The sequence below is a fragment of the Cherax quadricarinatus genome, unplaced genomic scaffold, assembly GCF_038502225.1.
Source record: "Cherax quadricarinatus isolate ZL_2023a unplaced genomic scaffold, ASM3850222v1 Contig1893, whole genome shotgun sequence".
Taxonomy (NCBI): Eukaryota; Metazoa; Arthropoda; class Malacostraca; order Decapoda; family Parastacidae; genus Cherax; species Cherax quadricarinatus.
Genome location: NW_027196919.1, coordinates 60001 through 73561, shown reverse-complemented (window position 1 = coordinate 73561; position 13561 = coordinate 60001). Strand labels below are relative to the sequence as shown.

General features: G+C 41.9%; 1 protein-coding gene across 1 annotated transcript; it reads left to right on the top strand.

The window, feature by feature from the left end:
• Positions 1 to 4401: 4401 nt before the first annotated feature.
• LOC138851745 (piggyBac transposable element-derived protein 3-like) lies at positions 4402 to 5718 on the top strand (the record flags this gene model as incomplete). The annotated part of the gene is given in 1 exon segment (XM_070081178.1): positions 4402 to 5718. A coding segment is annotated over 1 exon segment (883 nt), but the record flags the coding sequence as incomplete, so codon positions are not given.
• Positions 5719 to 13561: the final 7843 nt, after the last annotated feature.

Sequence of the window (13561 nt, the reverse complement as noted above, 5' to 3'; positions counted from 1 at the left end):
CATGTGTCTAATTGAATTCACACAGCTGACAACACTTGCCATTCTATCTCTCATTTGATGGGTGAATAAGACACACATATAACACCTGGGTATCTGTACTGTGAAGACATTTCGCCAACCCGTGGCATCATCAGTTCAATACGAAGAATAATTAAGACACGTAAGTGTTACACATGTGTCTTATTCATCTCTGTTCTGTAGTATTTTGCCACATAATGCTGCCAAGTGGGTAATGTTGCAGAGGCAGAGTATACTGACAGTATACTCCCCGTCAGCGTCAACGTTCTCTCAGTTCTTCCCTCCCACAAGATCTCTGTAACCTCACCACAATTTCTTTTGACACTACTCGTCTTAATTTGTAAATTCATGCGTTTATCTTAGATAATCCAGCGTTTTATCTTAGATAATCCCTGGTCTAAATTCTTTCTTACCGACTGTGTTATTAATCTTCTGTTATACTGGCAGTATGTAAATATGATACACAGTGTGAGTTATGGTCTTGTATTGTTGAGGCGTTTCACCCCTAGTGAGCGAAACATCTTCAGAATAAAATGCCGTAAAAGGCATGGTATGTCTTTTTGGTGAGTTTCGAGCAATTAACTCACTTCCTAAAATAAACAAACTAAGCCAACTTGACTGCCATGACGCTTTACCTGGAGGTTACCTGGAGGTTACCTGGAGGTTTTAAATGTAAATGGCTATAATCATAACCATGATTTTTAAAAGGGTGGAGGGGTAAGCCAGCGAAAAGCCTTGGTCAGATGACCAAAAGCTCCAGCTACGGGTCATCATATAAATAAGACCCGCGTTAGGAAACACTTGTCCTATTTCCTAACAAACCTGAACTAACCTAATCTAGCAGGGATTTTCTTTAAATCCTCAATATTCAGTTATAGCCTAATGTAGAGCTGTATGGCTGAACTTTGTGGAGAGGATTTCGGAGGTCAACGCCCCTGCATGTGCATATTATGTCTTCAAGATTCTCATTTATATCTCTAGAACGTCTCTTTCAACTGGCTTCAAATTTTCCATGTTTGTGTGCAATAACCAGGTAAAGATATGGGCAAGAAATGACGAGTGTTGGTGCTTTCCGGTTAATGTTATATAGACTTTTACCGTTTTTGGTTTTAATTTGAACCTGAGAATGTCTCTTCCGGTCGGTTGGAAACTTTCACCACTGGTGCATCCTACTCAGAAGAAGGTTGGATGGTAACTGGAGTATATAGGTGCCAATTTGTCCATTTTATTTATAAAATAGCTTATTCTTCCAGTGAAAGGACTCTGGTTTGACTGCCTTCAGTCCTTAGATTGAAGCAGTTTATAAGAATGATGGTACAGCGGAGGTCTCAGCTGTGTTGGGCAAATTTGTTATTGTACTGACATTTAAAAATACCTTGGAAGCGTATGTACATGTATACATATATACACACATAAATATGTACCTGCAAACATATGCATTCACACCTAAATACACTCAAAACTCATGTACGTACACACACATGAGCTACAACACGCATATGTTCGCTCGAAAATCCACGTACACATAAGCACATGCACACAGTAGTTTACGTACGTCAAACAATAGTGTCTCCTAGGTGAGTGTTGTCAACACTGTTGACAGTTGTTGCAGGTGCAAGTATGGCACATGCAGGCACTTCCAAAATTACGTGTGTCCTATCACAAGCACATAACTGTACACCTTGAAACTATCACCATCACTATCACCTTCCTCGCCTCTGCCACCATCACTATCACCTTCCTCGCCTCTGCCACCACCACTGTTATCATCTCCACTGTTACCAGCACCACTATCACCACCCCTGCTTCCACCACCATTATCATCACCACCAGCACTCCTGGTGGCCTTGACACAACGGGGCAGAATTAAAGCTTTCTCTACCAGCCTTGAGAGACCTTCCCTCTCCCCCCCCAACCCCCTCCACCACCAGTACCACCATTACCTCCATTAACATCACCATCATCCTTCCACACGGCAACTACAATCCTTTCACACCTCCACGACCACCACTACCATCACCACCACCACCATCACCACCACCATCACCACCACAACCCCACCACCATCACTACCACAACAACCACCACCACCAGAGTGGTATCGCTCCTGCGCACAAACTGAGGTGCACATCTGTGTATATATATACATGTATATAGATATGTGCATATACACAGAGGCGCGTTTCTCAGTATATATTCAGAGAGAGGTAGATATCTCTCAGAGTGTGTATAACGAGATGTGTGTAACACTCAGTGTAAATACACACACAGGCAGATATCGGCGTTGATCTACGTGTCTGTTCATTCAGAAGACTCACACACACACACACACACACACACACACACACACACACACACACACACACAATACGGCTCTTAAAGCCAGGAGAGAGTGGACTTTGCAGTAACGAGTGAAGAGGCGGGGGCCAGGAGCTGTGCATCAACCCCTGCAGCCACACATAGGTGAATACAAATAGGTGAGTACACACAGGGAGAGTAAGCTAAGGAGAACATTAAAGAACAAAACGCCAGGTGCTGACGATGGTGGTAGTGAAGCACTATGGTCTGAGAAGAGCAAAAAGTAACAATACCATGACTGGAACAATACACAATAAACCGCTTATGACGACGTTTCAGTCCGGCTTGAACCATTTATAAATAGCCTAATCAGACCGAAACGTCGTCGTAAGCCTCCTACTCCTATGTTCAGGTTATCTGTATACTGTAGTCTACCTGAGGTTACCTTACTATGCTTGCATCACCACCAGCTGTGCGTTTCTCGTGTAAGATAATGTCTGTCCTTAAAAACTGAAGCCATTCTGAATAGGTATATTCTATTTCAGGGTAAAAGAAAAGTGCCATTTTTTTTAAAAAAAGTGAATAGACTGACACTTACGTAGTTTAATAACAATCCCAGTTATCTTCAGAGATAGACCTGTGTTATAAATTTAAAGCCGATCAAAGATGGCTTTCTGCAGTTATCCCATGAAAACCAAATCTGGGAATGGTCTATATAATTGACCAGAGGGCGCCTGCCTCTGCCAAAAGTTGAAAATCTGAAGCTGATCGGTTGAATCGTTCTCAAGTTATAAATAAAAATACAGGAGAATAAGAGCACTGTACCTGAGTACATGTACCACCTCTGGAATAAAGCCGTAGAAAAATATATTTACCGGGCAGGACAGAGTATACTCGGTCCTGAAAGCATGGTTTTTGTGCATGTCCACCTACTCCCCCCGCATATCTGGGTTCCCATTCTCTATTTCTGACCAATCACAAACCTTCCCTGAGTCACTCCAGCTAAGCGGTGATGGCGTCTCCTCGCTTCCCATTAGTTGAGAGAGCAGAATGTAAACACTTCTAGCTTGGCGTCGCCCAGACTCGTGTTTTTCATTGAGTGCTCCTTATATACTCAAGCATTTCACCCTCTACAATGTCGGTAAGTACTGATTTGTGTATCTAGTGCATAAATGAATAGTTTAGCCATATTTTGATATATATATATATATATATATATATATATATATATATATATATATATATATATATATATATATATATATATATATATATATAAAGACGTTGTGAAGCATATTACGAGTACACCATGCAAATGAAAAAAGTGCAACAAACGAGGACCGAGTACACTCGGTCCTGCCCGTTTAGGTGATGTTTTCAAGTTTCGGTATATAAATATTTCCATAAAATTTGGTAGTGTATATATGAATTCAGTAATGGTCTGGGTGTGTACAGAACGTTTTTATTGTCCTTCCAGATCAATCAGAAATTGTTCTACGGTGAGTCCTCCAAGGATAAGTCGAAATTTGTCTGTGTTTGGGACGATAGTGACTCAGATCAAGACCCAGATGACCTGGATGTGGTGGAAACTGATGATGAATACTTGCCACCAGATGCAGAGGTGTCAACAGATGAGGAGGAGGAAGCTGCACCACCAGCAAAAAAGCAGAAATTGAATAAGAAGAAGAAACGTATTACTGTGGAGGAGTACCCTGATGAAGAACAGCTTCAAGATGATCTTGCTTCTCAAGGAGACACCCAATGGAAGAATGAGGGCATCCAGACTGACCCTTTGCCTGCATATAAACATGTAAAGCCTATTGAAGTTAGGTGTGCATATGATTATTTTACAGACTTTTTACTCACGACATGATAGACAACATTGCATTTCAAACTAATTTGTATGCCCAGCAAAAAAACATACTACTTTTCAAACAGATTCTAAGGAAATAACTAGGTTCATAGGTATTCTGTTGTATATGGGTTACACTGTACAGCCATCCATTGAGGACTATTGGGGAACTGCAAGTAAGGTAATTCAAGCTGCAGAAGTCATGGGATCAAAGATAACACACAAAAGAAGGGTAATGACAGATTCTACAAAATAAGGCCTCTTTACAATGCACTAACTAAAGCTTGCTTGAAAGTTCCAGCTACTCCCAAGCAGTCTGTTGATAAAGTTATGGTTGCTTTCAAGGGTAAAACAGCTGGAAACCTAAGGCAATTCATCAAAAACAAACCAGACAAGTGGGGTTTCAAACTCTTCTGTCATGCCAGTGAAGATGGAATCATACATGATATACTCATGTATCAAGGTAACCCAACTTTTGAGAACCATCACATAAAGCTGCCAAATGAAGAAAGTAAACTCCCAGTGAGTTCCAGGATTGTTCTTGTACTTGCAGCATCTCTCGACCAAAGAAAAACATCAGCAGTCTATGCTGATAATTTCTTTTCAAGTCTACCTTTGGTCAAGGTGCTGAGAGACAAGTATAACTGCAGGTACACTGGAACAATATGTGATAATAGATGTGGTAAGCCACAACTGATGCCTGTGAAACAAATGGAAAAGAGCAATGTGGCCAGGGGCAATTTTGAATTCAAATGCAATGATGATATCCTTCTTGTAAGATGGAAAGACAACAAAGTTGTGACTCTAGTCACAAATGATGTGGGAGTTTATCCTTTGAGTCTTATTGAAAGATATGACAAGGCATCAAAGAAGAAAGACCACTTTGAGTGCCCAGGCATCATCAAGAACTACAATGCACACATGGGAGGTATAGACAAAAGTAACATGTTGGTCCATCTTTGCAAAACACCAATGAAATCAAAGCGTTGGTACATGCGGCTGTTTGCCTATGTTCTGGATCTTGCTGTTGTGAATGCATGGCTTCTTTACTGTCGTGATTGTCGATCACTAAACCTGCCATGCACGCCACTGAAGCTATTCAGACTTGACATCTGACACTGCAAGATCCAAAGGACAAAAAGCCAACCGCACCAGCATGAGACTAACTCAAAGAGATTCACCCAGTACTTCTTTGGTTGACAGTAGTGATGAATTGTCAAACGTGGAATACCCATCTGCATTTCAGTTCCAACGTGCAGCAAGGTCAGATGACAGTGTGAGGTTGGATAAACAGCTAGGTCACTGGCCAGTGCTAGGTAAGCTGCTTTCATGCAAGTTTTGCAGCAAAAAGAATAATCATGTCACCTCATTTTCCTGTGCCATATGTAAAGTAAATCTATGCATAAAGGATAGAAATTGTTTCATAAAGTTTCATTTGCAAAATTAGTGATGTGAAATGATTGTTCTTTCTCAGGGAACTCAGGAATATTTCATTTGTAAGTTGTATCCCATTGCAATGTGTCATTGTTGATAAGTAGTTCCTATTTCTATTTTTTTAATGCTTACAAATTGTTCAGAAACAAGTTCCATTTATGTTTTTTATATTGTCTACTTGTATAATAAATTAAATTTTTTTTAACAATTGCAACCTTGCAACTTTTTAAATTGTTATACCCCAAACGGGCAGGACCGAGTTTACTCGGTCTTCGAATATCTGCAATTGCTAGACATGTAACTTTCACAACTCCAATTGGACGGCCTCAGTGACCTTACATCGAGCGGCTCTGTCCCCTCATAGGAAATCACTTTCAAATTCGCATTTTAGTCTGCCTTGCCCTCTGAAGGGATAATTGTTAAGGGCTCGCTAAACTCATTAAATTTAAAAACAATAATTTGTTTTTATGCCAAATTAAATTGCCTGCAGTTCTATAAGAAAAAAATAATTGACTGGTTTGAACTATTTTCAAGTAACTGGAGTTAACCTACCTTCAGTGAGGAGCCAGACAGTCACGGCTCAGAGGATGAGGTCAATTTTACGAACAGTTGTAGGTTTGAAGCTTATCGGATGAGACATTCAAAAATTATTGCATAAAGAATAACATCTCAATGTTTACGATTTCTGTGCATTTACACTTAGAAGTGAGTATTGCACTCATTGTATATACACTAAGAGGTATGTAGCACTCAGTGCATGTACTCTGAGAGGTATGTATACTGAATATATACACAATGAGAGGCATGTAGACTCAGTGTATACACACTAAGAAGTGTGTAGACTCAGTGTATACACATTGAGAGGCGTGTAGACTTAGTATTACAAAAACACTAGTTGGATTTACACTAGTGTAGTAACGTGAGAGTTCGGGATACGTAATACACATAAAACAATCTATCATTTTTACTAGCATATAAAAACAACCTTTGGTCTAGACTATAGGTATAAATCTGATAAAAACCTATTATCTTTGGTACACATATATGTTACAATAATAAATTATAATTACCTTTGTACAAATATAAATCCTAAAATAACAAATTTAATTCATGATCCTGCCACACACAGGGTACAGCTTTGACACTACTGTGTCACGGTACATGATAAAATAATAAATTATAAGTAACATCTTTATACATATATCTATATATATATATATATATGAATAATACAGTGGGTTACACGACAGTTCACCCTACCACACAGGGTACAATGTTCCTTCATCTCAGTATCACCTCCTTAGAGTCTTTCTCCTCAGAGGCCAGCAATCTGTCACATGACATTATTCGTCAGTGTCACACTACTATCCTATCTTCCTTCAGTGTCACACGACATTATCGTCTCTCAGTGTTACACTACGCCCTTTTCTTACTTCAGTGCCACACTCTGTCTATCTTCCTCCAGTGTCACACTCCAACCCTATCTTCTCTCAGTGTCATACTATACAATAGCCTCAGCCATGACTTGTAGCTTCACCATTTACTGAGTAAAGTAGAACTCTTTTTGAAAGACGAAATACTACCAAGGAGAGAGTTTGAAGTGTCTCCTCTGCATACCGTAAGGCGATCTGGTAAATACTGTTTCTGAGACTAATAGATATACACCGTAAGGTGGTCTGATGAATACTGTCTACTGCCAGTAGATGTATACCGTAAGATGGTCTGGTAAGTACTGCTTCTAAGGCCAGTAGCTATACACCGTAGGTGGTCAGGTGAATACTGTCTACTGCCAGTAGATGTATACCGTAAGGTGGTCTGGTAAGTACTGCTTCTAAGGCCGGCTCAGCAGTCCCCACATTGGGTTTGGTGACGTGCCCATCGCTGTCATCACTGTTGGGTCTATTGTCATCACTGTCGGTCTGTCCCCTAGTTCTATCCTACCAATTTATCTCAGGCTTTCTCCACCAGTATCTCCCTTACTTATCAGACATTTTCTCCACCAGTATCCCCATCAGCTTTCCTGGCTTTCTCCACCAGTATCTCCATCAGCTTTTCCTGGCTTTCTCCACCAGTTTCTCTAGCAGTTTCACCTTGGCCTCCACCAGTTTCTCTCTCTCACTTTCTCTTGGTCAGGAAAGGTCGCACCACCTGTCTGATGCTGTTACATAGGAATTGGCGAGTAGTGTCATGTACAGCGTTTAAATGTCTTGTGTCTGTAGTGTTGTAGAATCAAAGTTCAAAGCTGAAAGGTGGAGGTCCCACTTCACAAGCGGTGTTCCACAGGGGTCTGTGTTGGGTCCTTTGTTATTCACAATATTCATAAACGACTCAGATGGGGGAAAAAATATCGACGTAAGTAAGTTTGCCGATGACACTAATATAAAAAGAGAGCAGTTCTTTGGGAATTATGCTGCTGTTGCTGCTCCTGTTGCTACTCTCGCAACAGGAGGAGGAGCAGCAACAGGGTGGGGATGGTTTGTACGGGGGTGGGAATGGTTGGTTTTTGAAAAGGACCTGCCTTGTATGGGCCAGTAGTCCTGCTGTTGTATTTCTCCATTCTTATGTTCTAACGCTGTTTCTTTCTGCTGTCGTTGTGCTGTTGCTACACTTGCTTTTGTTGCTGTTCCTGGTGATGGTTCTTCTGTTGCTGCTGCTGCTATTGTTCCATTGTTTGCGCAATAGTGGCTAGTATTATATCTATCCGCTAAGAAGGATAGAAATAGCCTTAGATGAATGGAACTTCTCAGGACGTCATGGAACAGTGATAAGACCATTGTCTGGATAATTTTAAGCTTTTCTTTCTGCCAGGGGTCGAGTCTTACCTGTCACCGGAGCTGTCGAACGATCGCCAGCCAAGAAAGAAAAGGTTTTATCATAATGATATACAGTCCCAATAAGTCGATGAATTATAATAATGTTGGTTGAATTACCGACAATATGTTAGGCCACCTTGCCTCGGTGGGAGACGGCCGACTTGTTGAAAAAAAAAAAGTTAGGTAAAAAGGACACAAGGGCAAATAATGCGACGTTTTATTGTGGCAACGTTTCGCTCTTCAGGAGCCTTTATAAAGCAATTTGTCGGTAAGTCTAGTTACTACTAGATGTCAGGAAGTATTAATTTAGCGTCACTGTAGCGATGGCGTGCAGTTTCACGGCAGCAGTGAGGTAAGTCATGTCTTCAGCGACGCGTACGTTCATGTGAGAGAGTTGAACTAGCGAGGGTGATAAAGGGGTTCCGCAAGGATTGGTGCTAGGACCAGCACAGTTACTGGCTTACAAGAATGACCTTCCAGATGGGACTGAGTCATATGTATCTCAGTTTGCTGACGATGTAAAACAAACATAATAATAATGATGATGATGATGATGATGATGATGATGGCAATAATAATAATAATAATAATAATAATAATAATAATAATAATAATAATAATAATTATAATATAATAATAATAATAAAAATAATAATAATAATAATAATAATAATAATAATAATAATAATAATAATAATAATAATAATAATCTTTATTTCTACAAGTACGCGATGCAATTTATACAGACCATAGCTCACATCAGTGACACACTGTACACAAAGCTTCTTGTTATGCAGTGTTTCGGGTATATTACGTTAATTTTGTCCCCAGGATGCGATCCACACCAGTCAACTAGCACCCAGGTACCTACTTACTGCTAGGCGAAGCGGGACAGCAGGTGTCTTAAGGAAACACGTCCTAATGTTTCCACCCGTACCGGGGATCGAACCACACTCAGTGTGCGAGGTGAGTGCACTACCAACCGAGCTACGGGATACATTATGAGGAAGATATACACCAATGAGGACAGGCAGAGGCTACCAATGATACAAACCACGGTACGGGTAGAGATCGAACTCATGCAAGTGAGCCGAAAAACTCCAGACCAATGAATTGTGGCAAACTACAAGAGTAGTCAGGTTGCTGCAGTTCATACTCAGCAAGCGCAAGGTTATGAAGGCTGGGGAAGAAGCAAGAAGACCAGGCACGGAGTATAGACATGGAGACAGACTGGAGACCTTACTCAAAAAAAAAAAAATAGGATCTAGGGGTGAGCATAGTGCCCAGTGTATCACCAGAGGCTCACATCAACAGAATAACCTCTGTAACTAATGCTTTTCTGAGAAATTTAAGAGTAGCCTTCAGGAATCTGAACATAAAGCAATTTCCGACACTTTATACAATATATGTCAGGTCCATCTTGGAGTAAGCAGCACCAGTGTGGAGCCCACACTTGATAAAGCTACGTAGTAAGTTTCGAAATTGAGTTAAATGACTACATGACAGAAGAACCAGGAGAGACATGATAACAAGACACAAAATAATCAGAGGAATTGATAGGGAAGACAGAGACATGCTGTTTGAGAGGCGGGAAACAGGTACTCAGGGGCAGAGCTGACACAGACGAGCCACAGGAATGTCAGGGAGTGGAATGTCCAGGACGAAGTGGTGGAGACAGACTCTATACATAGCTTCAAGAGCAGGTACGGCAGATCCCACGAGGCTAGGAGGGAAACGGGGCCAGGAGCTATGGGCTTACCCCAGCAACCACGAATAGAAGAGCACATAGGTCAGTAGAGAGCAGCAGAGGGATGGGATTGAATCAGTTGATGCAGTAGAAGGAAGACTGACAGGAAGTACGATAGAAACAGATCGCGTTAACCATGAGAAGGTCCAAGTGCCAAGAGCTGTAGTTCAACAAACACCGAAATAAATTAGATATTGTGACATTAACACGTACACAAAAAAAGTGGCGGGGCCAGGAGCTATCACTCAACCCCTACAACCACAGTTAGGTGAGTACACACACACACAAACACACTACACAAACACACTACACAAGCACACTACACAAACACACTACACAAACACACTACACAAACACACTACACAAACACACCTGCGTTAAGAAAGAAAGCAAGCATATCATGAATAAATACAGTCGTATATACACACACGCATACACACTCGGGTGTATGACGTCAGTAAGGACCGTGGTCATGAAGGAGACGCATGTATGAGAGCCTCTCAGCACACGTACACAAGTGGAGGTGGGAGAGAGACGTAGGTAGGTAGGTGAGTAGGTAGGTGGGTAGATAGGTAGGTTGTTAGGTAGGTAGGCAGGCAGGCAGGTAGGTAGGTAAGTAGGAAGGTTGGTCAGTTGGTAGACAGGTAGGTAGGTAAGTAGGCAGGTAGGTAAGCAGGTAGGTAGGCAGGTAGGTAGGTAGGTCGGTAGGCAGGTAGGTAGGTAGGCAGGTAGGTAGATAGGTAGGCAGGTAGGTAGGCAGGTAGGTAGGAAGGTTAGAGAAGTGGCAAGAGAGGAAAACTTGGCTGGTATTTTTCTCCTCGTGACCATTGTTGTTGTTGTTGTTGTTGTTGTTGTTGTTGTTGTTGTTGTTGTTGTTGTTGTTGTTGTTGTTGTTGTTGTTGTTGTTGTTGTTGTTGTTGTTGTTGTTGTGACTGGTCAGTGCAGTCCTCCTCTACTGCGTCTTGACGTAGCTCTCGAAAACCAGTACCAATAGTTTCAGTCTCTTAGATTTGACTGAAAGTGTTCAGTCCCTTAGACTGAACACTTTCAGTCAAACCTAAGGGACTGAACATCTATCATGTTGCACATGTGTCTTATCCTAAAAGCCTTGTTGCACATGTGTCTTACTGACCATCCTGGAAAGCAATTCAGTCCTTCTAAATACAGTTTAATGTCCGACGTTTTGCCCACCACGGAATTTATCGACTTTTTTACTGACACGTTTCATCCACCACAGACTTTAATTCTTTATTAAAACTGAAACTGCGCATCAGTATACCTGCTTTCTCTTGCAGTAGCTACTACGTGCTAACATAAGTCTAGTATAGTTTAACCTTGTGTCAGGTTAACTACCCTGCATAACCCCAGCACTACGCTCCCATCTACCTACCTCCCTGAGCACGCATCCTTTAGGTGGGGGTGCCCTGATGCCTGTGAGAAAATCTTGATCGACGGTGAGAGCTTCACAGGCTCACGTAGGTTTAAGTAAGTCCTTCCATACTAAAGGTTCTATCAAGACTTCAGATACTTCCATACGAAGGCTCTTTCAAGCTGTAGTGTTGTGCAGTTCTTGGTTGGCACTGATCTACACGTAACAACTGCAAAAATAACTCTGTTCCTGTTGAAAATATTAAAGTACATATGGAGTACCGCATCAGGTCTGTTGGTCTATGCTAGGCACACGCAACACGCCTAGGTGTTTTGGTAGAATTACCTCTCTGTAGTGGTGGAATTTTCTGTGTGTTGTCGAAGAATTACCTAGGTGCTGTGGTTGATTTGCTTAGGGGTGCTACAAAGCTACGTAGGAGGAACGGGATGACTTGCTCTACTAGAACCTCGGATGATGGGAGGAGGCTACGAAGTCTATCGAGGCTAATTTAGAGCCTACCCCAATGGGCATAAGTTAAGGACCCCAATGGAAGTAAGTCACTTTGTCTGACTTTTTTGATTTATCCTAGATAATTTACACTAGGTATGATAATTGTACCTGTGCCTAAATAATTTTGCTTTTAGTACTCAGAAGACTAGAGGCTCGATTCTCCGCCACGAGGAAGGCAAGCCTCTCTGGCAGTAGGTGTAGGAGTACAGGGAGAGAAGGAACCGAGTACATGTTGTGAATACAGCATCTGTTTACCCTGAATGCAAAGCTTCGCAAGTCGTTGCAGAGAACTTTGTAATTCAGAGGGTGAGTTGGTTACAAGGGATACATGTTGATTTGGGGCTAAGGAAGTTGGTGAAGGTAGTGGTGATAAACAAAGTGGTGAACAAGGTGGAGAACAAAGTGGTGAACAAGGTGGTGAACATGGTGGAGAACAAAATGGAGAACATGAGGGTTGGGAAACCTGATGTGGAGAATATATTAAGAACTCTCGCGTTTTCAACAGGTTCTGCTGAACATCGCTCTCCGGACACCCAAAACAGTGACTTATTCTTCTGAACAAGAGGGTACAACTCCCCAAAGATGTTAATACTTTGGAAAAATAAACAAATGCAGTATAATGTGATCTTTTATTGACTACGTTTCGCCCACACAGTGGGTTTTACCGATTCACAAACAGATCTACGTGAGTAAAGTATACAAGAATATTTTCCACCGTGTCGGTATTTTATACCATTTATCTCCATGTCATTAACTTTCCTGCTCGGTTGAACGACATCCCCCAGTCGTTATCTCCGGGTTGTGTTACCTGTTGTTGCTACTTCGGGGTTCACAAGGGTTCCATTTGCGGTAGATGTTCAGAAGTTGTACCGTCCATCCCTGTACATACGCAAACACCGTGTTGACGGCACTGGTGAACGCAGGTTTGCTATGTGCGTCATAGATGTCACCCACATAGATTCCAGTACCGTACTGTTGTGTTGTCGCTGTATTGTGTTAGGGGCGTGTGTGTGTGAGAGACAACTGGGGAGAGTACTGATTGCTTTCACTCTGACGAATACTCACTCGTTATATATTTTTTCATTCGTTATGATATTTTTATTTTCACTCTGGCGAGTAATATTTCGAGATATCTTTTTCATTCTGGTTCTTGTTTGACCTTCTTGATTCTTTCTTCTTCTGCTTCTTCTTCTTCTTCTCCAGATCACGTCCCTCAGAAAAGAGTCGAAGATCCATTATCAGCCTCCATCAGGAGGGGGTTTTAAACTCCGAGGCAGGGCCCAAGAGCTATAACTCAAACCGTACCTTCCCAACACCTCATTAATTCTTGGTGGTGGTGGTGGTGGTGGTGGTGGTGGTGGTGGTGGTGGTGGTGGTGGTGGTGGTGGTGGTGGTGGTGGTGGTGGTGGTGGTGGTGGTGGTGGTGGTGATGGTGGTGGTGGTGGTGGTGGTGGTGATGGTGATGGTGGTGGTGGTGATGGTGGTGGTGGTGGTGGTGGTGGTGGTGGTGGTGGTGGTGG